The 23,824-nt window shown below is 51.4% G+C and overlaps 13 protein-coding genes across 13 annotated transcripts; 7 read left to right on the forward strand and 6 right to left on the reverse strand.

Moving 5' to 3' along the window:
* Positions 1 to 16: 16 nt before the first annotated feature.
* BCR37DRAFT_18079 (uncharacterized protein) lies at positions 17 to 3,028 on the reverse strand. Its single transcript, XM_040866291.1, has one exon. It carries the CDS (start codon positions 2,935 to 2,937, stop codon positions 64 to 66), a length of 2,874 nt encoding a protein of 957 aa, XP_040728439.1. The 5' UTR covers positions 2,938 to 3,028; the 3' UTR covers positions 17 to 63.
* BCR37DRAFT_18080 (Alpha/Beta hydrolase protein) lies at positions 3,029 to 4,577 on the reverse strand. Its single transcript, XM_040866292.1, has one exon. The coding sequence runs from the start codon at positions 4,362 to 4,364 to the stop codon at positions 3,120 to 3,122; it is 1,245 nt and encodes a 414-aa protein (XP_040728440.1). The 5' UTR covers positions 4,365 to 4,577; the 3' UTR covers positions 3,029 to 3,119.
* A 624-nt stretch (positions 4,578 to 5,201) lies between these two features.
* BCR37DRAFT_18105 (uncharacterized protein) lies at positions 5,202 to 6,684 on the forward strand. The gene has a single exon (XM_040866294.1). It carries the CDS (start codon positions 5,296 to 5,298, stop codon positions 6,373 to 6,375), a length of 1,080 nt encoding a protein of 359 aa, XP_040728441.1. The 5' UTR covers positions 5,202 to 5,295; the 3' UTR covers positions 6,376 to 6,684.
* A 1,246-nt stretch (positions 6,685 to 7,930) lies between these two features.
* BCR37DRAFT_17144 (uncharacterized protein) lies at positions 7,931 to 8,902 on the reverse strand. The gene has a single exon (XM_040866266.1). The coding sequence runs from the start codon at positions 8,727 to 8,729 to the stop codon at positions 7,980 to 7,982; it is 750 nt and encodes a 249-aa protein (XP_040728442.1). The 5' UTR covers positions 8,730 to 8,902; the 3' UTR covers positions 7,931 to 7,979.
* Positions 8,903 to 8,942: 40 nt separating this feature from the next.
* BCR37DRAFT_390453 (uncharacterized protein) lies at positions 8,943 to 9,752 on the forward strand (the record flags this gene model as incomplete). Its single annotated transcript, XM_040870853.1, has 1 exon — positions 8,943 to 9,752. One exon carries the CDS (start codon positions 8,943 to 8,945, stop codon positions 9,750 to 9,752), a length of 810 nt encoding a protein of 269 aa, XP_040728443.1.
* Positions 9,753 to 9,805: 53 nt separating this feature from the next.
* Positions 9,806 to 13,063, reverse strand: BCR37DRAFT_390454 (RAVE protein 1 C terminal-domain-containing protein; the record flags this gene model as incomplete). The annotated part of the gene is made up of 2 exons (XM_040870854.1): positions 9,806 to 12,937; positions 12,977 to 13,063. 2 exons carry the CDS (start codon positions 13,061 to 13,063, stop codon positions 9,806 to 9,808), a joined length of 3,219 nt encoding a protein of 1,072 aa, XP_040728444.1.
* A 106-nt stretch (positions 13,064 to 13,169) lies between these two features.
* On the reverse strand, positions 13,170 to 13,994 carry BCR37DRAFT_390455 (uncharacterized protein; the record flags this gene model as incomplete). Its single annotated transcript, XM_040870855.1, has 1 exon — positions 13,170 to 13,994. The coding sequence occupies one exon, from the start codon at positions 13,992 to 13,994 to the stop codon at positions 13,170 to 13,172; it is 825 nt and encodes a 274-aa protein (XP_040728445.1).
* Positions 13,995 to 14,866: 872 nt separating this feature from the next.
* Positions 14,867 to 15,544, forward strand: BCR37DRAFT_375921 (uncharacterized protein). The gene has a single exon (XM_040868482.1). The coding sequence runs from the start codon at positions 15,166 to 15,168 to the stop codon at positions 15,394 to 15,396; it is 231 nt and encodes a 76-aa protein (XP_040728446.1). The 5' UTR covers positions 14,867 to 15,165; the 3' UTR covers positions 15,397 to 15,544.
* Positions 15,545 to 15,637: 93 nt separating this feature from the next.
* Positions 15,638 to 16,397, reverse strand: BCR37DRAFT_375923 (uncharacterized protein). Its single transcript, XM_040868483.1, has 2 exons — positions 16,258 to 16,397; positions 15,638 to 16,187 (listed from the first exon to the last, which is right to left on the reverse strand). Exons 1-2 carry the CDS (start codon positions 16,284 to 16,286, stop codon positions 15,821 to 15,823), a joined length of 396 nt encoding a protein of 131 aa, XP_040728447.1. The 5' UTR covers positions 16,287 to 16,397; the 3' UTR covers positions 15,638 to 15,820.
* BCR37DRAFT_375924 (inhibitor of apoptosis-promoting Bax1-domain-containing protein) lies at positions 16,291 to 18,010 on the forward strand. Its single transcript, XM_040868484.1, has one exon. The coding sequence runs from the start codon at positions 16,642 to 16,644 to the stop codon at positions 17,587 to 17,589; it is 948 nt and encodes a 315-aa protein (XP_040728448.1). The 5' UTR covers positions 16,291 to 16,641; the 3' UTR covers positions 17,590 to 18,010.
* BCR37DRAFT_375925 (uncharacterized protein) lies at positions 17,952 to 18,776 on the forward strand. Its single transcript, XM_040868485.1, has 2 exons — positions 17,952 to 18,049; positions 18,095 to 18,776. Exon 2 carries the CDS (start codon positions 18,117 to 18,119, stop codon positions 18,672 to 18,674), a length of 558 nt encoding a protein of 185 aa, XP_040728449.1. The 5' UTR covers positions 17,952 to 18,049; positions 18,095 to 18,116; the 3' UTR covers positions 18,675 to 18,776.
* A 208-nt stretch (positions 18,777 to 18,984) lies between these two features.
* BCR37DRAFT_375926 (uncharacterized protein) lies at positions 18,985 to 20,305 on the forward strand. The gene is made up of 2 exons (XM_040868486.1): positions 18,985 to 19,663; positions 19,704 to 20,305. Exons 1-2 carry the CDS (start codon positions 19,460 to 19,462, stop codon positions 19,818 to 19,820), a joined length of 321 nt encoding a protein of 106 aa, XP_040728450.1. The 5' UTR covers positions 18,985 to 19,459; the 3' UTR covers positions 19,821 to 20,305.
* Positions 20,306 to 20,375: 70 nt separating this feature from the next.
* BCR37DRAFT_375927 (uncharacterized protein) lies at positions 20,376 to 23,307 on the forward strand. The gene is made up of 2 exons (XM_040868487.1): positions 20,376 to 20,544; positions 20,587 to 23,307. Exons 1-2 carry the CDS (start codon positions 20,417 to 20,419, stop codon positions 23,090 to 23,092), a joined length of 2,634 nt encoding a protein of 877 aa, XP_040728451.1. The 5' UTR covers positions 20,376 to 20,416; the 3' UTR covers positions 23,093 to 23,307.
* Positions 23,308 to 23,824: the final 517 nt, after the last annotated feature.

Below are 23,824 nucleotides of genomic sequence, written 5' to 3' on the forward strand. Positions count from 1 at the left end.
TTTCGATCCTGCTAAAGCACTTGTGATTGTTCTCTTGTATAGATGCTCTTATGTCTCGACTTTTCAATTCACGCCGACATCCTCAATTCGCACAAATGTCTTGTACGCCGTGGCTAAGACGCCTGCCCATGCATTACTCGGAGATCCGCCCTGGTCAGCGATTGTCAAATTCGGGTTCCACGCAAGTGCCCGAACCATGACCTCGTCGTGATACACGCTACGGGCATGTTCACGCCGAACCTGAGATTGCTTGGATTTGCTCTTTGCTTTTTGTTTTCCCTTTGCCTTTGGCTCTTCCTCATCGAAATCTTGCTCTGAATCATCTTCAGCAGTTCGTGGAGCTTTGCCCTTCTTGCCAGCTGCTGCTTTGCCTGTTTCTTGTTGCTCGTCGACTTCATCATCCGAGCCCTGAGCCCTCTTGTTGACAGCCGCTTCACGATACTCAACAGATGGCAAGCCTTCCAGGAAAACCATGGTCCCCGGCTGGAACATGTTTTGGACATCTTCAATAGTCTTGCCGCTACGCCAAGCTTCTTGCACTTCTGGCTTGACTTGCGTCACGTAAGAGGCCGCGCAGACGAGACGTTTGTACAAGGCTCCTTTCCTCAGCTGGCACTTGGTGTGCACATTGTAAAGCCACACTTGGCCACTCGCATCCCCGAGCGCAATAATTGGATGACAGGCATGCTCAGCAACGCCAGGCAGCTTTTGACACTCATCGTTCAATAAGGGCTGAACACATGCAGCACTTGTGATGAGACCTGGCAGGGAATCGGTTAAACTGACGGTACTGACTTGTCGTGCAGATGCATAGCGGACCGAGACTCCTGATTCATCGCTGGATACGAGAGCGCCAGTAAGATTGGACCAGGCGAAGCAATAGCTTATTGAGCGTAATCGCGGAAGTTTAACCGTTGCTCCACCAGCACCAGATCCACCCGACAAGTCTGTAAAACACACTTCACCATCAAATCCATTCGTTGCGACGATGTGTGGCAAAAGTGGCTTGCAAGAGACAATATGGCTCAGATAGCATGACTGCGGATGTGCCACATGTGTAGGTAAGAGACTGCCGATTGCTGGATGAGCTTTGCGTGACAAGTCGAATTGAGCAACCATTCCATCATCACAACCCACCACGATGCTGTGAGAGCTTTGCCAGTCGAAGCAGGTGATGTGATGGTCTTTCATGTTGATAGCAAAAGCTGGCGTGGTGAATTTGACGTAGCTGAGGCCACTTTGTGCTTGCTTCTCAATGAGAAAGCCCGCCACTTGTCCATTGCCGAAACATCCCGCTAAAAGACCCAGGTACTTGTCGGGCTGTGTCGCAAGCGGCATCCATTTGAGATCCCAGCAAATACCAAAGTCATGTGCGAGAATAATGGCAAGCTCGGACTCGTAAGAATCGCCATCTCGCCATGTTCGCCACAATTGAATGCAGCCTTCCTCCGATTTGTACTTGTAAAGCGAGCGCGGCGATTGATGATGGAAGGCGCCGCCGACGGCTAGATACTGCTCTCCGGTATTTGATGGCATCCACGCACACGTCTTGTTGTCGAGACCAGTGTTGAGGGTCAGGGTGGAGCTCAGCGGATCTTTCGAGTATAGACTCTGGCTAGTGCCAAACTTGAGAGTCATCTTCTTTGGTTTGGTGACGGCTGCCTGATTGCTCACATGGTATAGGACATGCGTTTTGGCTTCGGGCATATACTGGCGTAGCGCTTCTTTTCGCACATTTGTGCACACCTGTGTCGGAGAAAGGATATCGATGAGTGGACACGGTGTGATGGTCGGCACTTGGCCAGTTGCTTTGATGACAGAACGGTCAGGTCCAAGGCCATGGAAGGCCTGTCGATCCCTGAGTTCAAGTAGCGCAGCCTCGTCCTGGTGTGTACCAAGATAGCTAAACATGCTTTCCTTGATTGACCCATCCTTGTATCGGATTCTGAATCGTGGATCTTGCAGCAAAGATTGAATTCTTCGCTCATGAAGACTTGCGTTGGGCTTTCTGGCCTCGATCTTAGGCTTAGCCTTTTTGACCTTCTTTGTTGGTCGCATCTCATCCTTGCGAGGTCTTCCACGACCGTACTTGGTCTTACCAGTCTCTGTAGTGCTCATTGATGTAGTTGCGACTGCCGCATCGGGTGTATAGTCCACATCTGATGCATCCTCGACATTCTCTTGAGCAGTGGAAGCTTGGGCAGTCTCTTCCACCGGCTGGTCAGCTTGATCGGAGTGTTCATCATTGTTATTTGCCAAACTCTGTACACTTTTGGCGGAAGCCTTGGCCTTACGAGAGGTCTTCCTCGGCGTAACGGCAGGACTAGAACTTGCGCCAGAGCTCGGATCAGCGTCGGCAGGCTGCTGACTCGACTGCTCTGGAGGGCGTGCATTCTTGGGTGGGCGACCCCTTGGTCGCTTCACTGGAGCGGGCGATCCGTCTGATACATTTACAGAAGCTGTTACTCCGACTGCTTGTGGAGCTACGTTTGCAGTCAATGCACTTCCCTCAGCTGGAATTGGTGCAAGAGTAAAGTTTGTCGTCTGATTTGAATTGCTGCGATTCTTGGGTGGGCGACCCCTTGGTCGCTTCACTGGAGCGGGTGTTCCGTCTGTTGCACTTGTAGAAGCTGTTGCTACGACTGCTTGTGGAACTGTGTTTGCAGTCAATGCACTTCCCTCAGCTGGACTTGGTGTGAGAGTAGGGTTTGTCGTCTGGATGGGATTGCTGCGCTGTTCATCCTTTCGCGGTCGGCCACGCTTTCGCTTTTGAGGCATATTTGGCACTAATTGTTCTTGTTGGCTTCCTTGTGTGTCGACAGCAGCAGTACTCGAGGTGCCAACCGACGCTACGTTTCCATTTTGACCAGTCTGGTTGATCGTTGCGGTAGTGACTGGTGCAGCAAGGCATGCGAAAGTTTCCGGTCCACCAGACATAATTCTGGCGACTGCGCGTACAGCCTTGACGAGACTACCGGAAAACGTTCAGTCCTTGTGCATTGTGTTGTTGATGTACTCGACTCTGGCGCGGTCAAAGATGCCTTCTGGTCGCGTTCCAGGTTTCAGATGGCACCGAGCGTTGAAAGGCTACAGGCTACAGCATATAGGAGGGTGTGTCATTACTGTATAAACTTCAAAATGGCGTCGACCACCTCCCCTGGCTTTTCTTGTTGGACCCAGTGACCAGCTCCATCGATCAAAACGCACTGAGCACCATTGTCCTTCATCGTCTGAAGTGCGCCAGGTTGCTGATATACGCCCCAATCATGGCTACCCGCAATGAAGAGCAGTGGCATCGTCAGCTGCCCGTTGCTGTCTTTTGGCATAGCTTGGGCGAGAACAATTTTGTCCAAGGTTGACGTCATACTGCGGTAGTAATTCAGCGATGATTGAAAGCCAGTTTGTGTGTACGCTCTCAAGTATACTTGTATTTCATCTTTGGTGAACCACGAAGACATCGCAGATTCCATGGCCTCGAGAGACAGTTCATCCTTGTGATTCGGTGATCTGATCATGGCTGCGAGGTAGTCTTGCATTGTTGCGCAGCCTGGGGGCAGTAAGTAATAGCCAGGGAGGGACTTCAAGACACTCGAATCCCATGATTCAAGTGGACGTGGCGCCATCCAGCTGTGACCAGACTTGAGATAGTAGTAGCATCGAAGAGCATGCTCAAAGGTAATGGGACTCTCCCCTTTGCAAGCGAGTGTAGAAGCTGCATTCGGCTCACAGTAATGATGTTGGTAGTGCTTGTGTCCCGAGTGAGCCAGCGCGCGCAAGACTTTGACGACGTCTTGTTCTCCGTCTCTTGGCTCCAGATCCTTGGCAAAGTCTTTACCGAAGCAATTGGCCTGAGCCTCCAGTCTCGGCAGGTCAGGGGACTCTCCATCTGCCAGAGGCTGTATGCCAGTCCACGGAGCGCTCATGAGGATGACACGTTCGATAAGCTCTGGATAGAGAAGTGCAAAGGCACCACCTTGAGGAGAACCCATATCATGTCCAACTAGGCAGTCCACTTTGGCCTTGCGCCCATGTGCGTTGCAAATTGTATTGACAAAGGTGGCGAGCAAGTGGGCCGTATGAGCCCGACACCAGGGTTTGACATCATCATCGTAATTGACTGCTTCGTTGTTGCTCCGTTGAACAGCTACATCGTACTTGGCGGAGTTTGGTGGAGGTGATTGACCGTAGCCAGGAAGATCAACGGCGACACACCAAAAGCCTTGAGCAGCAAGAAGAGGCATCACCTTTCTCCAGCTGTAAGCTAGCTCTGGAAAGCCATGCAGAAACAAGAGTAGTTTGCCTGAGGCACTGTCGCCCTCAGAGACATAGTGGAGTCGGGTGTCGACTGCGAGTCTGTCTGGCATTGTGATTGAATTGATCGCGGATCTGTCGGAAATCTGATACAGCCTAGATACCTTGAAGCACTGCGTTCCAGAACACTGAACGGATGCGCCGAGTGCTTGCAGATGCGAAGGATGGGTTGTGAAAGTAGAGCTCAATGTCCTCGAAGAAAGGTGGGGCCGTTCGGCATCTACCGTTGTTCGCAGCGTCTCAACGACATCTCATATCTAAGCGTGAGCTTCTGAGCGCACATCTGCTGCAGCTAAGCATGAATCTGCCTTGAGGCGACTGCCTGTACGTCTCAGGCCAAAGAGATGATCACTGGAATAGATGCGCTACGTACACTATGCGACAGGTTCCTTGGGAAGGTACGCTACATCTTCGCTGAAGGGAGAGCCTTCTGGCCTACGTGCAAGCATATGCAGCAAGACAATTATAGGCTGCGCGCATGATTAGTGTGTCAGTATGCGAGCTAATCATACTTACAAGGTGGCTTCTTCCAACGAACGGCTTATCAGATCGGTACAAGGAAAGCTCTCCTTTGTACATTGGAACAAGGAGATTAACCACTCTGTCAGCTCCTCAAATGAGTCAAATTCCTCACAGCACTCAATATTTGCGCATAAAAGACGCAGTTGATGGGGCTGTGAAGCCAGCAGAGATGTCACTCTGTGGTTCTCAGCGTCAGATTGCAACCGACCACGATCGAAAGCTGCTCTGTCACAATAGTCGGCTACCAGTGTCTACCATCCACGGATTTCTCTGACTTCTCTCGCTTACGGCGCTGCTCTCATCCGCAAAAAGTCTATTCCGCATAGTCGTCTACAGCTCTCCTTTGAGGATCATGCCTTTTCGGCAAGGAAATTAAGTCGCGTGGAAAAAAGCGACGCAAGCAAAATTCAGGGGAAAGACTTTCTCTCGGCCTGGCCATCTAGCCCGCCAAATTGCGACGAAATGTGTTGCCTAAGTGTTGTGCAGGCCGTGATCTTCCTCTGGACCAATCGCTCGAAAGATAGCCTGATTGGAATTCCGCCGAGCTCAGGAGACCAAGGGACCTTGGCTTGCAGGCGTCAAGAACGAGCTGCAACCCTGCCTGACTATAAAAGTGAGCTCTTCTATCCCATTGGATCATTTTGCACGACCAGCTGCAGCTCATGTATCATTCTTCGATCAATCGACATCATGGCTGCAGTCAACAGCCTGATACTGTGGATCCTTCTTCACACGACTGCGGTTGCTACGGTCTTTGCCATGGATCCTGGTCCGTCCAACCCAAAATGTCGCGAGGTCAGGGTCAAGCTCATGAAAATCGTCCGCACTAATAATGGGCTGGAATCATGCAAGGATATATGTGAGGAGGAAATACGCAAGTACGGCCGAAACAGAGCAGTCGAGGCCGTGTCAGAAGTCGAGTCCAACGTTGCCAGCACAAGTTTCGCTATATTCTTCCAGCCATGGACTATCGACAAATGTGTGGTCCGACCCTCTGCCATCTGCTACCGTGGGGGCAGCATTGAAAACGAGCACCGGGAAGTGCAAGATCACATCACGGACGAACTTGTGGGCGATTCCAGATATTCTGACCAGATGCTGCATGGCTGTACCTCAGATGTATGTTCCGCGCCTCGCACTATGCCTTTTCTTCGACGCAAGAAGAGCTTCAAAGTCAGCATATTCGACAGGAATAAATTTGTTGTATCGGAAAAAATGTGCATCTGCAAGATGATCATTCATTATGAGAATGTGTACATTGCAGACCAAGATGTGATGCCGTATCAGTCAACAGCAGTCTCTTGCGCTTATGAAGAGTTTGTAAAACGACACTCAGGGCAAGAATGGTTTCCTTCGGTGACCATGGCTACTGAGCGCACAAATGGCGTCGATGGCAATGATTGGACCGTTTCAAGCGCTTTTGTCTGCTCTAGCAAACGGTACTCACATTGTCCATGCCAAATTGAGGCAAGTGAGGCAATCTATTGTACTACAGTACAGAATCATCCACAAATGGGGCGGCACCCACGTCAGCCCTTGTGATTGTCCTTCGAGTCTGTCTTCTTACTCAGGTAGTCGTATGATCAAATTTACCTTCTTCAATGCTGTCGTCTAATTCGTTCAAGAGCGTTGATCAGCTCGTGGTCTGTCATTCTGCTTGGAAGAGTAGCTCGGGTCTCGCTGCGACAGCTCCATCTCACAGACCAAGCACGCGCTTCGCAAGTATCAAATGATTACTCTACACACTAAGGAGCTTTCTCGGCATTGCACACAGTACGGCTTTGTGCCTCTCGAGCTACCCCCTGCGATACTTCACATATTTGTTTGCAATTGCAATGCTGCATGCGGAATCATTGGAAGGGGCCCGCGAGTTTGCGAGAAAATTTCAGGGGTAATCTCAGAATAGCTGCGGGCCCTGGATCTTTGAGCTACGGGACGTGATGTATCGGGTCGAGAAATTCGCATATGTGAGCAGCGACGGACATATCCGTAAACAGAGATCACCATGAGCCTTCGGTGGTACCGACTCGTACGAGTCAGGGATGAGCTTGCGACCCTGCAGAATTCTTTACAAGAGCGCTCTTGGCCTCTTGAACTCCGGCATCTTAGACACTCATCTACATTGTACACCTTGCGAGTTATCCCACCGTGGCCAAGGTCATGATTATGCTTCACAGCACGCCTCTGTGGATGTTTTCTCTCGCCATTGCTACAGCCTTCGCAATGCACCCGGGCGCGAGTTCGTCCAACTCAGATGGAATGTGCAGCCGAGTCAAAGTTCACCTCTTAAGAATTTTCGATGGGCCAAACATGGATAGCGCATGCACGGCTACCTGTAAGAGCGCAATTCTGGATTACGCGCAGGGGAGGAACAATGAGGCGTGGAACGAGAGACAAAGGGTGGCCACCCGCTTTGGAGACGTGACCGCCGATCTGACTGTGAATGCCTGGAATGCGGATATGTGTGTCGCTCGACCTTCTGGCATTTGCTACAGCGGAAAAGGCCTAAATGTTGGAACTGAGGAAGAGCAAGCAGACTTCTTCGACGGGCTTATGAATGACGACACCATCGCAGATAAGTTGGTGAGCGGCTGCACAAGTGGATGTTCCGCACCTAAAAGCCGGTCCATATTTCGAAAAGGAAAAATTGCTAAGCTCAGTGGTAAAGAAGTGGCTAAATCGCATCGAACATGTGTCTGCAGAATGACAATTCACTATGAGAGCGTACACCTGGCTGAAGAAGACTCGCTGCAATTTGGTCAAGGGAGTTCCAGCTTTTGTGCTCTCGCCGCGTTCGCTGGTCGACAAGCGGCGGGCGGTTGGTGGCAATACTTCCCTCCTAGTGCACAGGCTTCCTTTCCTTGCGCCAGCAAAACGGAGGCAACCTGCATATGTCATCTTGACGCTGACCCTTCGGAAGGTGATTCAGTCTATTGCACGGCTTTTCCGCTTGAACTCATGTTGGGTGTATGGCCAGATGACCCTATACGAACATGGCAGCACCGGTGGGCAAGAAGTGTCTTTTGTTGTCCAAGAGACTGGTCATAGTACGTCGTCAATCATCGCTACGAGGGACAGCTACAAAGATGGGCTACAAAAATGAATAAGTAATACAAAGCGATTCGGGTGACTGTGAATGGGTGTCTCTAGATTTGCATCGCCTCATCAATCTTGTCATGAGCTTGAGTCCGTGCCTGGGCCGTCCGTTGCTGCTCCCTGATTTCTGCTTGGAAGAGGAGCTTTGGTGGTGGTCCGCTTTGATGATAGTCGAGCATATCGGCTTCATCTGCAAAGGGCTTGAAGATGCGTTTCCCACGAGCAATGTAGTAGAGGCCATCCGTACGATCTGCTGGCGCATCACCATCGACTTCGAGTGGGTGGGGTGGAATATGCGTAGGATCCACAGGTGGTTGCGTGCCGCGTGGTGTGGCGAATGGATTTTTCTCAGCTGTCCGACAACTTTCAGACTCACTCGACTGTGTCCTTTGCATCGCATGGGACGTTGTCGGTTCAGGCATATTACAAGATGCAGCAGGCTGTTGCATAAATGGATTCGCCTTGTCCTCTGAAAACAAATCAGGCTCCCTTGCATCTTCATACACTTTAAACACCTCATCCCCTGATTCACGCATGGGGAATAGTATCTTGCCTGTATAGTTGTCCGTATGGGCAAACGTGCGCGGTGTACGTTTCATGGGTGTTTCCCTCGGCGTCATGAGGCCTGCGCGCTCAGTAGCAGATCGCTTACGCGCATGTCTGGCGCCATTTGCAAGAGCAATGGCTGCTGCTTGCTGAGCTGTATGCATCTCCTCTGGCGCGCTTTGATTAGGCTCCACCGAGGTAGCTGGCAGGAGACTATTGCCATGCTTGCCTGGTGTGGGTGGAGGACTGTGCATGATGGGCTCTTTTACAAGCTTGGAGGGGAGAGATGGGTACAGCGACAGATCCCAGGTGGCCAGCACTGAGGGAGTCTCTTGATGGGGAAGATGGATGATGGGAAGGAGGAGGAGTTGCTCGAGCTCTGTCGCTGCGTCCCATGGCTGACCCTAACCCCAGACACCCGACGCGAAAAGTGAACGCGACAAAGACAAAGAGACAAGCAACCACTCATGGACACAGACGCCTCTCCCCTCGATGCAGAACTCGCATCCATCAAGCTCGTCAACCAGGCCATTGAGAAGATAATCCTCGCCATCAATGCATCCACAGACAACACCAACCACGTCCATGCCGCCGTCACCTCTGCAGACCAGCTTCTCTCCCTCTGGCATCGCATCCTCGCCAAAGCCGAAGGATCTCAACGCTTGATTCTAGAGGAAGGCTGGCAAGGCGCGTCAGCAGATCTTCAAGCAGAGCGTGAAAAGGCAGATTTATCACTACAGGAACAACAAAGGCAAGCGGAACAACAACAGCAACAGCGGCAACAAGAGGAAGAACGACAGCGTCGCGCAGAAGAAGCCGCACAGCAAGCGGCAGAACAAGCAGCATCTGCGCAACAATTGGGCAGTGATGGTGGGAGTAGCGGTTTGAGGCGTGGTGGTGCACGAGCAGGGACGCGTGGGGTCAGCGCGCGCGGTCGGGGTGCCAGTACACGCGGGAGTGGTGGTCTTGGAAGTAGTACGACGCGTCGAGAAGCTGCAGGAGCAGCTGCAGTGCCGGCACCGTCTGCGTATGCGCAGCAAAAGCGCGTCGTCTCGTCATCTGGAGCAAGTGGTGTGATGGCCACGACTGCCGCTGCTGCAGCAAGAGCCGCGGCGGGCGCTGCGAGTAGTGATGGACAAACGTCCGCACTCAATAGGTCAACAGGCGGTCAAAGTACCCGTGGAAGAGGAGCGCCTGTTGTCAGGGGTACACGCGCAAGTCGAGGGCGTCAAGCTGCAGCAGGCCGTCAAGTATCAGGCGATCAGGCATTCCGGTAGCCTTTGGGTGCTAGATTTAGTCTTGTACATGATAAATGATCTAGAGAGATGCGCTAAAAGTCAAATGCCGCAAAGGAATCCATCGTGGGTTCTTCAAAGACAGCTTTGGGTGCCTCAGAGAGCTTCCCCTTTTGCGCTTCCAGGAATGACTCGAGCGTGCGCTTATCATCCTTGAGCGGTTCTTTGACAATGCCATTGAGTTTGGGTGCATCCAACACCTGCAGCTCTGTCTTTTCCAAGGCATCTGCTAGCAGAGAACAGCCTTTTCGTTTGAGCTGCCTGCATGCCAATTGCTTGAGCTGCTTCTCCTTGCTAGCAATATCCGCTTGGTGCAATCTCGCTCTCAAGGCCGCGAAGAGGGTATAGCGAGCCACGGCATCACCGGCAACAGCTTCAGGTCCAGCCAACTCTCGAAGATCCCCTTCTCCCAGCAGCAACGACATGGCTTCCCTCTCATTGCCCAACATGAGCTGGACTTGGACCAGCAAGAACAAGTCCCCACGTTGCTGCCCATCCGGCTGTACATCCTCTTGAAAGCATTGCTGCAACGCTGCATGCGCACCGGGTTCAATGGTAGTAGCATCGAATAATCGCAACACAGCCAAGGCCAATCGCCAGGGATATTCGTGTTCGCATCGCTTACAATACTTGACAAGCACACGCCGCGCATCATCTGGTTTCCCAGCAAGTAAGAACCACGCTGCTGCATACACATCTCGTTGTTTCCCCAATAATGCAAACGCATTCTTACTCGCTGATGTCCGCCATCGCGCATTCATAAAGTCATTCTGCAACAGACGCATCGTCGGTCCACTTTCCTTCAGATGTTGCGAGATGCGCCATAGTGAAACGAGTTGCGTCCGTTGATGGAGAGCATGCATCCATAGACTTGCAGCAACAGGGTCTCGTTCCTTTCGTGGAGTCTCTGACGTGATCGTGTCACCAGCGAGATACTCATTCCGAGCAACAACATCACCGATGCGAGTCAACAGTGTTGCATCACGGATCCAAGAGACGCAGCCGCTGCGATCTGCTTGCTGCCACGTCAAGCCGCCTGCATCGCCTGTTATCAAATCAACCAGTGCATCTTGAGATTGTGAGAGGTAAGCGTACAGCGATGCGGTACTGGTCAAGTATCCTGTCGTCTCTGTCAATGTGTGGTACAGAAAGCTGGATGCGAAGCGGATGCCCATTTCGTCGAGGATCGCTTCTTTTGCTTGCAGTTGAACAACGACCTGTGCCCAGATTGACAGTGTATTGCGCTCAGCGGAAGACAAACCGGGTATTTCGAGTATCTGCTCTGACAATAACGAACAAAGAGAATCAACCTTCGCTGCATCCAAGAGTTGTGTTGCTTCCAAAGCATCGATTGCTGCATAACTGTCCAAACCTAGCATCGGCTCCACCGTCTGCGATGCGATGAGTTGCTCGTATAGCATGCCAAGAATGGCACTCGCCGACCGAGAACGTCCACTCCTTAGAATCAATTGCTCAATCATAATAGGATGATACACTGCCAATTGCTCAATTGAGCCTTGCTTCGCTTGTTGCTTGAGACCCGGTTGATCGAAAAGAAAGAGCTGACTACCAGCAGCAGCCACAAGCGATAGTTCCTCGGTATTCCGTGTCCAGCACAGCGCAGTGACGGCATCTTTCGTCAAGTCCGACATGTCCTTATGCCAAGAGCGTTGCCAAGTGGTGGCATGATCCGGTTTGTATACAAGCAGCTGGTGAGATGTTGTGGTCTGAATGCAAATTCCAAGAACCATGCATCCGTCGTCTGCAAGGGACGACCAACATAGCTGTTGGATAAAACCAGGAAGCCGCACAGTATACTCTGGAAGCTGAGAAACGGTGTAAAGTGATTCATCGGTGTGATAGATCTGTAGCACTGATGAGGATGTAGGAGACGCCATGGCTGTATATTCGCCATTTTGACTAAAGACTTTGACAGGTCCTAGATAGTCAGGCAGGGGTTGGTCGGCGGTGGCCTCGTTTTGCGAATAATCGCAATACAGACCGCTGTCGAGCTTCCAATAAAGCTGTGACTCTGCCGTAGAACAAAATCCGATAGGCGTTTGTTGCAAGCTCGTGATGACAGTTGTATGGCCTCCATATACGCCAATTGGTTGTAGAGCGCCTGCTTGGAGTAACTGGTCCAGCTTCACGCTGTATGCAGTGACGTTCTCGTCTGAAGCGCCATAAAATAGTAAATCATCCTCACCCTCCCTGCAGATATCCGCCGTCATCCACTGCAATGGAGGCGAATCAATGACCTTCGTATCCGAAGAGTAGACGAGTCTTTGGGAAGAAGGCTTATGCGTGCGTGAGCCAAGATGATAACACCCATAGACATCCAGGCAACCCCTTAACGATAACAGCAGAACAAGTTCCGGTGCACCTTGATTGATCTCTGCCAAGAGCTTCTGAGCTTGTTTACTTCGCCGACTGGCCTTATGGGCTGCCCAGGAAAAGACATCATCATCCAGCACCACAGGAACCTGCAAGCTTGTTCCCTCACGCAAATCAATCGTCTCGTGTAGTGTCAGTAAATGCGAGTCATGCGGTACATCACTCGCCCAAATCCGTAGAAACCCATCCATACAGCAGGTATACAAGATATTATCCACTGTGACATCTTCTCGAAACGGTTGTCGCCATTTCATAGCGGTAAGGGGTCGTGGATGCGGTAAGTATAAGAAATCAAAGTCTGCTTGTCGCGCACCGCCTTGTAGTGTACGATCTGGTAGGCGTCGCCAGACTTTAATGGCTCTGTCTGCTTGTTGAAAACTAGCAATCAGACTTGCATCGGGACTGAAGAGTGCACTGCTGCATGCGTCAGAGAGTGGGAAGCGCCAGATTCGATCGATGCCGCTGGTTTGTGAGGAAGGGATGTGTAGACTCAAGGTGCTATTGCCAACGAGCAGTTCGCGTCCTTGACCCCAGGAAAGGGAAGTGATGGGGCCACCGTCCAAGGAAGCAGTATGGCTCAAGTCCCAGCTGATGGTTTCCTCAAAGGATGCATAACGCTCGTGATAGAGTTGTAACGCCGCACCATTCGCAATGGCAATACAACCTGTTCGCCTATCGAATGCAAGGCGGTCGATGTACCGCTGAGTATCAATCAGCTGCACGAGTTGGATTGTATGACGATAGAGTAGAAGCTTGGAACCGCATGCGACAGCCTTCCGTTAGTACCATTTCTGATAGTTCAAAGTGCAGACAGTGTAAAGGATGCCATGACGCACAGCAGTAGCCAAAGACTGCGGGCCTGGATTGGGTTTACCGGAGCTTGACCAAGTGCATGGCATCTCCCAGCAACATTGACGTGGGTGCAATCAGTCGCGTCTTGATGGCAGGCGACGTCAGATTGAAGAAACAGTCACAATCGCTATCCATTCAAATACATGAGCTACATTAGATGGTATTACCACCCAAGAAGACGGCACGGTACACTTCCTTCTCCCTGGCCGCTTTCAATACGACAATGGCAGCCGCGAGTCCAGCTGCAGCGAGCAGGATGAATGCCCAAAGCCCGTCATATGCCAGCTGACCCGCACACAGCGCAATCAAGTCATACACGACACAGACGCCAAGGAGCAGATCGCTGACTGCTGCGAGACCTGCCGCGACCAGGAAGGTCAGCACGTAGGTGACGATACCTGCGTGGAACCCTGAATCTTTATAATTCAGGAACGCAGAAGATGCATTGTCCACGACATCGAGGATCCCGATGCCTGCAAACATCTTGCATACAATATGCGTGAGGAGCGTCTCTTTCGACAACGGTCCAAGTTGTGTGAATGCATAGTAGAGTTGAGCGGCAGAGTTGATGTTGACGAGGATGTCGCTCAGGCCGAGATGGTTATTTGTCCAAAAGAGCATCCAGAGCCCGATACATACATTGCCAAGCGCAAAGTAAGGGACATAGCGAACAGTCTCTTCCACTGCCTGGCTTTCCTCTATTGGCTGTTCGCCTTCGTGGAGGAGGCCATCGCGAAGCATGCCATAGCCAGGTTGTGCTTTGGCTAATTGATAGATCCAGTATACCTGAATACACGTTTGAGGGAAGAAAAACAAGGCAATGGCAAAGGGCTGTGGTGCAAGAAACGCATGATGCGCATCAGCTACGTCTTTCATGTTTGGTGTCGAGAGCATGCCTACCATTTGGGCACCGAAGTTGAAGAGCCATGACGCCGAGGCGACAACGGTGGCTGTTCTAGGAGTCAACGAGAAGGACATCTCTGTCTACTGAGCCTGTTAGGGGAGGCCTTGAAGAGAGAGCACGTCCATGAAGGTCGCCGCAACCCGAGGTGGCTTGGTGACGTCGTGGAGTGTTCAGATGACATGTCGACGGCGGCCGATGCCGAAGACGACAGGGACCAGGCTGTTGTTTGGCCGCACGCATAAGGATGGTGAAGGAGTAGTTGCTACCTGGGGACATTGACTTGCCAAGTTGCCATATGCGTGGATCCATCAGGTTGTCATCGCGAGTCCCTCTTGCTTTGTCAGCGAACGTTCAGTCCGCCATCTGCGCTCTGGCAGGAATACTGACATAGTCCAAGAGGACCATCGGCAGCATACTTGTAGCTACTAGCTAGTTTCGACATCTCCACTGACAGGAAATGGGCGAATGCTAGAACAGGAGTCCTGCACTTGATTAGCTGACTGGCAGCTTGTTTGTTGTTGCACGTGTTTTCGCACACTTGGAATGCTGGAGGAGACAAATTGCTGCTGGGTGCATGCACAGAGTAAGCTGGTAGCCCGTGCGCATGTGCAATAATGTATGTACATGCTTATGCTTGTTGTTTGATTGTGAATACAGTGAGTTGGCCAGCACTAACAGCCATATGTCTGTGTCTGGTTGGGTGCCTGGCTGTGGGTGCGCAGTTTCCCGCGCCTGTTGCTGCCCTGCCTGCTCTGCCTGACTGCCTCTGCCTGCCTGCCTGCCCCCCTCCTCCTCCTCCCAGCCCAAATTCAGGCCGCACTATAAACTCCCTCGCCTGCTGCCTGCCCTCGCCCTTTCCCCTACAGCACACTCACTCGCTGCACTCACTCACCCACCAAGCGCACACACTCACAGCCAAAGCCTACAACAACAAATCCACAACAACAAAAAACACTCAAGCACCCACACACACTTACACCATGCGTATGTCCCCCCTCTCTCTCTTCCTCACTCTCCCCTCCTCCTCTATCCTGCTCAAGCGCACCCGCATGACTGTTGCCCTGGCTCATCACCCCGTCTCTCACCTCTGCGCGACTATGCCATGCATGAAGCACCCGATCGCGTCTTCTCTACACACGCGTGTCAATCTGTTATCATCATGGCTCACTGTGCAAGAGTCAATTGAGAAACCAACAACAACAATCAGACGCGTCGCTATGCAGGCTAGGGTCAGGAACATGGAGCATGGAACAACAAGTAAACAAAAAACCAAAACAACATACTAACACTCCCCAAGCTAAGGACTCTACCACTACTCGTGCTGCCGCTCCGCGTGCCAAGAAGGAGAAGAAGGACCCTAATGCACCCAAGAAGGCATTGTCCTCCTACATGCTCTTCACCCAAGACCACCGACAAATTGTGTTGAGCGAGAACCCCGGCATTCCTTTCGGTATCCTTCCTCACTTGTTGTACTGACTGATGCTAACGATTCCTAGGACAAGTCGGCAGGGAGCTCGGTACACGATGGAAGAACCTGTCGGATGCAGACAAGAAGCCTTACGAGGACAAGGCAAAGGCCGCCAAGGCCAAGTATGAAGAGGAGAAGGCTGCTTATGAGCTCGAGAATGGTATTGCCCCAAAGAAGAGCCGAGCCAAGAAGGAGGAGTAAACGCTCACCCTCTGTCTCACTTGATCTCTCTCCCTCTGTCTGCGTCTTGATTTACCCCGATCTACCCTTAACCCCCTCCAAAGTCTTTTGTGTATAGGAAAAGGAATAGTACCTACGCTACTCTTCTGTCTCTAGTGTATCATCTGCTTCTGCTTCTCTCTCTAATTGAGGATATTTTCCTGATATTGCCTATGCATGCACGCAAACAATAGCTCACCGACAAGTCAGGTCTCATCCACCATGCAGGGTAGAAACAAACATAATCTGATCTCCCTGCTGCAGCACATACTCACCTTCTCCCTCGAGTTCCCAGTCCGTTTCATTAATGAGCACCAAGATACCAGGCCGAACCTGACCATCCGTTGAAACGAGCAATTCCCGTGACTTGTCTGGGTTCGTCATCTCAACCTCGACGAGGTAATTCACCAAATCTGATATCTTGAATGTTGCCGCTTCACCTATTGACGAAGTAGCGCTAGCTTCTGATTCTTTGGCTGCAAGAACGGTCGTGGCTGAAGGATTCTCGACCTGCGTATCTCTATGAGGCAGGGTTACTTTGATTTTCCGGCGTTTGGCGAATATGAGCTCGAGTCCACCACTAGTGTCAGGCGTCAGCAGCCAGCATGGAGTAGAGGTGCGCTTCTCAAGAGAGCAGCAGAGAAGCATACAAGAACTCGACGGTGACAGTGACCGTCATGTTTTATAGAGAGCTAGATACACCAGCAGCAACTCAGCTTAGATGAGTAGTTGAGCTGTTGATGTACTTTGAGAAGTGGTGGTGAAGGGATGTGAGCCTGTCGACTGCTGCCCCCGTGTCTTGGTCGCGCTCAGACACAGTTCTTTCTATGATCCTGTCTCTATCATGCTTCATCCACACATACACATGCCTCAAGTATTCCCTGGGACGATATAGTTCCCCTACTTACCGATTGATGCACTCAAGCAGCGAATTGTGACTGTGGTTCGAGAAGTTTCCGCCGAGCTCGATTGAAACGTCATCCAGGCACCAGACCAACTACCTACTCAAACACCTCCATTGACACACAGCAGCCATGTTTGCAAGCTCATCTCGACTCTGTACAAGGTCGCTTAAGCAAGCAGTAGCACCCACGACACTTCTCTCTGCATTCAAACCACAAAAACAACACACAAAGCGATTCCTCAACCAAGTCGCCACATCGCGACCACTCGTACAAGGCGCCGCGCCGCCTGATTATCGCCGTTTAGGACTTTCTGCACTCGCTGTAGGTGGAACACTCTTTGGTACACATTTCCTGTTGAATCGAGAAACGCGTGATGCGTTGCATCCGTATGAAGCTGGGTATCTCAACGAAACATTCACGTATACCGGTGCTGGGTTAGCGCTCACGGCTGTCTTGGCAAAAGGACTGCATAATGCTGGCTGGTCAGCGCGTATGATGGCCATGAATCCCTGGATGGTCATGGGTGTGGGTCTCGTTGGTAGTATTGGGAGTATGATGGGTGTGATGAATACAGACCCCGAACACAGTAAAGTCCTCAAACACGCATGTTGGGTCACTTTCCAAGGTATGCAAGCAGCAACACTCGCGCCTTTGTTCTTCATGAATCCTGCAATCTTGGCGCGCGCAGGATTATACACAGTGGGTATCGTCGGCAGCCTTAGCTATATCGGCGCTACTGCAAAATCAGACCAATACCTGTACCTCGGTGGTCCACTCCTTGCCGGCGTCGTGGTTGTTGCCCTTGCTGGACTCGCGCCAATGGTCTTACCTGCTCGTCTGACTGCTCGTGCACTCGCACCACTCGAAGCAGTCAGCTTGTATGGTGGCTTGGCAGTCTTCTCTGGTTTCGTGCTATATGATACGCAAAAGATCCTTGCCCGTGCACGAATGGCACAGGCTGGTAGGATGAAGCGTGATACATGCAGGGAGAGTGTGTCGCTCGAATTGGACTGCATCAACATCTTTGTTAGGTTGGTGAGTATTCTTGGTGGACAAGGAAACAACAGGCGACACTAGGCGTTGGCTACTATCTTCGGTATTGGTTGGCAAACTGCTTGATGGAAGATGATGCACTGTTTATAGCGACCAGTTTACAAGCATATTCATAGAACAAAGATCTCTCCTTTCATCGCCTTCTCTCTAGCAGATCTGCGATTCCTGAGACTTAGCCTTACCTAACCCGTCATTGGGTCATCAGGCACTGACAGACGGCGCCGTTTGAGGCGGAAGCTGTGGAATGGCTCAAATCACACGGCCACTCGTAAAATCGGAAATTTGTCACTCATGAAATCGGAGATTTGTCAACTCAGGGGTAATTCGCCAATAGCTCAACTGCAAATGCTTGCATTTTTGCAACCTCGGAAATTAGAAGCAGGTCTCCTACCGTAAACAACGGGTGGCCACGTTCGCTTAAAGGGCGACACTACGCATCTTGTCCACATCGCATCGAAGTGCTATTGCCCAGCCAAGCAATCAGGTATGGCATGAGAATGAGCACTGCAGAGAAGCTAACCTCACACAGGTCTTGGAGGAGCCGTGTAACGATGTTTCGACCCTCCTCAGCAACATGGAGTGCCGTGAATCTGCTGTTCCTTGTCTTTGGCGTTCTAGTGCCCGTCCACCTGGCAGCCGAGATATGTCTGCAGGGTGTTCAGCTCACTGCAACAATCACAAGTCGATTGCCATCCGAATGGTCAGATGACCTCAACTGCGAAAGAGCATGTGAATATATCTTTGTCAATGCAGCGTTCTTTAATGGGACTACAGACGACAATCAGCACCTCAGCCCCTGCCAGAACCCGTATGACGTCAAGCAAATCCTCTCCGTGGCAGATCACAAGTGGTCTGATAATAAGGACCCTATGGCGAAGCGTTGTGTCTGTTTTGTAAAGATCAGCTTTCCTCAGCTCTATTGGATGCCACAAGGCAATATCGACTGCGCCCTTGGAAAGGTTCTTGGAAACTTGAAGGCTTCAATGACAAAGAAATGGCAGACGGTACGGGGTTTTGTTGACTCAAAAGGCAGTACTGGCCAGGTCATCTCTGTCGATTTTAAGAGAACTGGTGCACCCATTCTTATTGCCCGTTGCAAGACCAAATAGCTTCGTGGCTGGATACAGCTCCAAAATTTGACAAGTCTATCCTTTTTAGAATCGATATTGATTTACCTCAAGATATCTTTCCGCAATGATCGTCATTTTTGTGCTTGTTGCTTTCGCTTCGCAAATGTACTTGTACGGATGGTCTTGTGAGCTCGCTTGCAGACCTTTAGGCTCGTACACAGGTATTGCGGGGGTCAAAAAGTTGTACGCTACATTCTATTTATACACAGTGTGTTATGAAAGCGCAGGATCAGGATGGAATGAGCAACGATACCGCGCACCAGCCAAAGGGTCGAACAGAGTGCGTAATCTGAATGTTATTTGGTATGGCTCATCTGAAAAAAGATTTCCCATTCCAGCTGCGTCCACCACAGGCGATTTCCATGACTGTAACGTCAATGGCTATGGCCATGGCCACGAGCTTGAGAGTCTTTCATCTCTCATTTCCGAAGAGTCACGTCAGGATAGGCGAGCAGGCTCAAGGGCCAGCTAGCTTTGGGTGGAGTCGCAAAATATATATCATGGATCAAAGGGACTTACGGGTGTTGTCGAAGCCTGCACTCGCAACTGAGGGGACGCTCAGTACATATCTTGCTCATGAGATGTAAATCTACAACTTGAGAGCTGAGAGAGACCAGATGTCCCTTGTTGCGAACGCTTCCCTGCTGTCAATCGATGCTCGCGAAAGTATCATCCGGAGAAGCAAAAGATGCTACATCCCCGACGATTCTACATGATTGTGATTACTGCAGTACTGCAGTGCTGTAGGGCAATCTCGGAAGAAAATGTTTTCGAAGCCCACGTCCCGACCCCTGATTTGTTTGACTAAGTCTTGGCGTGTTTGTTGCGTTCGACGGGTTAAGGAATGCCGCGACCTCTATAAGAAGGGAACATCCGCTTCACTCGTCCGTCAAAGCTGCTTTCTAGCCTCAAAGCGACCTCAAAGCAAGAGCAATTCAAGCAACCAATTCCAAGCCTTCTGCCTTCTGGTATGCGCATGGAATAGTGAACACGCGACTAATGTTGGAGTTTCTGACAGTTCAAACACGCAATGCATCTGCTGTTCCCATCGACATTAGGCATGGCGAATTTGCTTGTCCTTTTGACATTTGGAAAGCTATTCGGTGGTTGAGCCCGGGCCGCTGAGCAGTGTCTCAAGAATGCTCACATTCAACAAACGCTCAATCTGACCCTGCCAACGTTATGGCGCTCTTCTGATGGGAGTCAAGCGCTCTGCGAAAGCGTTCTGATCTCGAAAGCGTTTGGCTAAGGTGGCTCAACGCAAAATCCTCAGCATTACACGTTCGGCCAGAATAACGAAGCTGGAAGCTCAAGTTTACAATTGAAGCAGCACTTTTGGCGTGACGATTATCACTCTTGCTCGTGTGTCGAGGAGGACCAATTTCCACAGCTGTACATTAGTGATCAGAGCAATCTGAAGAATGATCTTGCTTCTTTGCAGAAAGATTGCGCAAGAGGTGGATGGGTGTCAACTTTAGTGTACTCGAAAATGAACCAGACGGAAAGGTCAAGGAAGCTTTGATAGTGACTATGGCCTCAGACAAGGAGGTGAAATGCAAGTAGCAAGTGAATGCAAGTCAGTCTGAAGAGGTAGAATATCCAGCTCCTTGCCGACTCAAGCTCTCTATCTGAATACTCTCGCTAACCCTGACCCCGGCTGCCATGACCGCAACGACCAAGAGTCCAACGATCTGGTCATCGACCTAGAGCAAGCAGTAACCATGTCAGGCTGGCCAATCTCGCCTCAAGCGCACAGGCCGCAAAGGCAGCAACATCAGGCATCATTCATGTCCAATTACTCTAACTCACCGCTCTCTCGCTCGACTGTAGACCTCTCTGATGTCACCCAGTAACCATGTATCATCTGTCGAGATCTTGCTAACCCCGTCAGTGAGTACGAGCCCGATGTCGATGCAGACGGCTATCGACGTCTTGGCCATTTGAACCCAGAAGATTCTCATATCGGTTTGCTCTCTGGCAGCCACACCTCGTCGCGATCTGACCACCGTACCGGTCGACCGACATCCAAACATGGCGAAGCGATGCGTCAAGGATCGCGCTCAAAATCCAACAAGCGACATGATTTCACCAGTGAAAGGCCAGAGTCTTTTACCTTTGAGCATGAACCAGATGCAGATGCAGATGGGTACAGGCATCATCATGGCAATCTCAGCTCGCCTGCTTTGCGCGCTCTCCCCGAAGGAACAGTTCCGCTGGACCCGCGCGCTGGTCGTGTCATCATCACACCGAGCCCTAGTCTACGACCACACCATTCGCCCTACAAGCACATCGATGGCTTCCCAACAAAATCAATCGAAGACTTGCGGGATCCCGAAGAGCTGCATTCCCATGCAGACATGATTTACGGTATTGACGAGAGCAAAGCGCGCGACTACTCCGTGCCTCAGTGGATGGAAGCCGAATCATCTCGATTGATTGAAGAGGCCTCGCATGGTGCCGTGACACCGCGCGATGACCCCAAGGCAGCGCCTGCTGTGCCCTCTCAGCGGCCCATCAAGGCGACGGGTGAGACTTTTGCACCAACTGGCCAAGCACGAGGCGACCGTGAGCCTGTTGGACCAACACGACCGATGCGCGATGACGAGCGAGCTGGTATCAAAGGCGCTTACACACAAGACGGAGAAGGTTCTGCCGGCTTGCCTTTCGATGAAAACTCCAAGGCCCCCGCGAAAGAAGGCGACATTACAGTTCAAGAGGACGAAACACCAGTCAGCATGAGCGATTCGGTTGAGACTGTTCGCGCACGTCGACCATCTGCCGTCTTTGCCGCTTTGCGTCGACCCGAGCACAAGGGGATTGACCCAATTCAGCCGGTAGAAGATTTCAAGCAACCTGAGCAAGAACAAGGTGGTGACATCAAAGATGAACGTCCAGACTGGCTTCGTGCCGCAGAACTGATGGCCAACAATGACTGGGAACGCCTGGAAAAGGAGAAGTTGGTGGAGAAATCCACTCTTGAGGAGGAAGAGCAGCGCGCCCGTGATCGTGGCTCTGCTGCACACAAGGCTCGTGCTGCATTATTGCAATCCGATAAATATACGCGAGGTTCATCTTACCCATCTTTTGCAGAAGCAGAACAAGCTTCACACGTCAACACGCCTGCTGAGGAACTGGAAGAGTCGCCTCTTGACAAGCAGCCTGCGACTGCGGGTAAGTTCTTGGGTCTGAGCAGTGTTGCAGCTGCTGGCGCTACATTGCCCATTGCTGCCACCATGACTGATTCTCGAGACGTCAAAGCTAGGGAGGAAGTAGGTGGTGAGTCGACCTCGGCGCAAGCTGCTGTGCCAGCACCCAAGATTCCTGCTCGACCAGCCAAGAAGGAAGCGTCAGATGCCGCGGCACCAGCTATTCCTACGCGACCCGTCAAGAGCCAGAGCAAAGAGACTACAGAGGAGACGCCTGCTTCGTCACAACCCATTGGCAACCGAGAGCCAAGTATGGAGAGCCCGCAGGTGCCTGCTCGTCCACAAAGCAAAGGTACGACACAAGACGTTGGCGCCGATGCCCCAAAAGTGCCTGCTCGACCACAGAAGCAAGGATCAATTTCGCGAGAGTTTGAACCTGCTCCAAAGCCAGCTGTGCCTGCGCGGCCTGTTCCTGGCAAACTCGCTGGTACGAGTAAGTTTGCATTTGCCAGTGCACTTGAGGCGAAATTGAAGGCTGGGGCGCCTGCTATTGGACTCAAGAAGCAAGTCAGCCATGATCAGGAGCGCGCTGCGGTATCACAAGATGAAGTCATGCCACAAGCATCTACTGAGAAGGAACCTGCCACTGCTACGGGACTAGCAGACGCGCGCAAGGGACGACCAGTACGACGTCGTGCTGCTGCTGCACCTACATCCACAACAGATACACAGTCTGGTCTTGACAGTATGGCGCCACCGCCCGTGTGCGAGACTGGTGAGACATTCATCTCTCGCTTTGGCGTTGAAATGCGCAGTATGTGTGTTCAGACGGGTGTTATTCGGATTGATTCGCCGTCTATGAATTTAACGGTCATGTCTTCTGCTGGTCGGCATGGCGAGGATGTCGTTGTACAGGCAAAGACCAAATCGGAGGCGGAGACACTGGAGCCTGCGACAAATGCTGCTGCTCCCAAGACAGAAGCAGATGAACGGGAGAAGAGCAAGGTGGTGGACTCCTTGACCGTGCCTTCAGTGTCGTTAGAGGAAGCAGCTGGTGGTGAGGTCCGGTCACTCGAGAAGAATGATCTTCATGCGGAAGCTGGGACATCTGCTGCTCAACCTGCTCAAACAAGTTCGGCTGAGAAGAAGCACGAGAAGCACCAGTTCTCGGACGAGAAACCAGTCACGGACGAAGATGAGAAGACTTCAGAAATGAAGCTTCATGCGATGGAAGATGAGCTAGAAGTTTAGCTAAAGCTAGACTAATCGAGCAAGGGTACAATCTATGTTCTGGGTGCACAGGTGCTGGATCACGCTGTCACATGCGCAAAGAGGCGTAGCATTGCCTTCATAAATACTTTGGGGTCTTGATCAATATGTGCTTGGTTCTTGAATGAGCGTTTATGAAATCATATGCGTTATCACCACTGACAGCCTGACAGCTCGGCCGATATCGTAATTGTCCAAGAATCCGAGATTTCGATGAGATTGGTAGATTACCATTATGCATGCAGCGGATCTCGCGATGGTGTCCTTGCTTCCAAAAGTTCATTTCGCAGGCGAGACAAAGCAAATTCGAGCAAGCGCGAAATTTGGGCGCGACGCGACGTTGACGCACGCGACCCAGCTGCAATCACGAGACACATGCAGACTTGTTGCAGTTCTGCAGAGCGTCTTGTCTCTCTTCGTGCTGCAATATTCGCATGCAGCAATCACGCCTACGCTCTACGGCTCTACAACTACGGGTACTATATTAGCACTTAGCCGTGAACTGAGTTCTGATCAACAAAACGTGTGCCTGACTCTGAAACTCCGTTGACGCCATATGCGATGTCACTGTCGCCTCCTCGGAGCAGCTCTGATCTCAGCTCACAAAGCTCACGCATGCACGCAGAGCTCTAGGTTCTCAGTCTCGGAGAATCGCGTCTGTCTAGCTCTGCAGATGGACGTATATTGGGTTGCGCAAGTCTACAAGTGTGCTGC

This window comes from Protomyces lactucae-debilis, assembly GCF_002105105.1.
Source record: "Protomyces lactucae-debilis strain 12-1054 chromosome Unknown BCR37scaffold_1, whole genome shotgun sequence".
Lineage (NCBI taxonomy): Eukaryota > Fungi > Ascomycota > Taphrinomycetes > Taphrinales > Protomycetaceae > Protomyces > Protomyces lactucae-debilis.

What these genes read in the sequence shown, in the direction of transcription:
- BCR37DRAFT_18079 (XM_040866291.1), bottom strand. Translation starts at nt 2,937, where the DNA reads ATGTCTGGTGGACCGGAAACTTTCGCATGCCTTGCTGCACCAGTCACT.
- BCR37DRAFT_18080 (XM_040866292.1), bottom strand. Translation starts at nt 4,364, where the DNA reads ATGCCAGACAGACTCGCAGTCGACACCCGACTCCACTATGTCTCTGAG.
- BCR37DRAFT_18105 (XM_040866294.1), top strand. Translation starts at nt 5,296, where the DNA reads ATGTGTTGCCTAAGTGTTGTGCAGGCCGTGATCTTCCTCTGGACCAAT.
- BCR37DRAFT_17144 (XM_040866266.1), bottom strand. Translation starts at nt 8,729, where the DNA reads ATGCACAGTCCTCCACCCACACCAGGCAAGCATGGCAATAGTCTCCTG.
- BCR37DRAFT_375921 (XM_040868482.1), top strand. Translation starts at nt 15,166, where the DNA reads ATGGAACAACAAGTAAACAAAAAACCAAAACAACATACTAACACTCCC.
- BCR37DRAFT_375923 (XM_040868483.1), bottom strand. Translation starts at nt 16,286, where the DNA reads ATGACGGTCACTGTCACCGTCGAGTTCTT. An exon ending in ACTGTCACCGTCGAGTTCTT is followed by an intron (nt 16,188 to 16,257) that starts GTATGCTTCTCT and finishes GCCTGACACTAG; the next exon opens with TGGTGGACTCGAGCTCATAT.
- BCR37DRAFT_375924 (XM_040868484.1), top strand. Translation starts at nt 16,642, where the DNA reads ATGTTTGCAAGCTCATCTCGACTCTGTACAAGGTCGCTTAAGCAAGCA.
- BCR37DRAFT_375925 (XM_040868485.1), top strand. Translation starts at nt 18,117, where the DNA reads ATGTTTCGACCCTCCTCAGCAACATGGAGTGCCGTGAATCTGCTGTTC.
- BCR37DRAFT_375926 (XM_040868486.1), top strand. Translation starts at nt 19,460, where the DNA reads ATGTTTTCGAAGCCCACGTCCCGACCCCTGATTTGTTTGACTAAGTCT. An exon ending in TCCAAGCCTTCTGCCTTCTG is followed by an intron (nt 19,664 to 19,703) that starts GTATGCGCATGG and finishes CTAATGTTGGAG; the next exon opens with TTTCTGACAGTTCAAACACG.
- BCR37DRAFT_375927 (XM_040868487.1), top strand. Translation starts at nt 20,417, where the DNA reads ATGTCAGGCTGGCCAATCTCGCCTCAAGCGCACAGGCCGCAAAGGCAG. An exon ending in GACCTCTCTGATGTCACCCA is followed by an intron (nt 20,545 to 20,586) that starts GTAACCATGTAT and finishes TAACCCCGTCAG; the next exon opens with TGAGTACGAGCCCGATGTCG.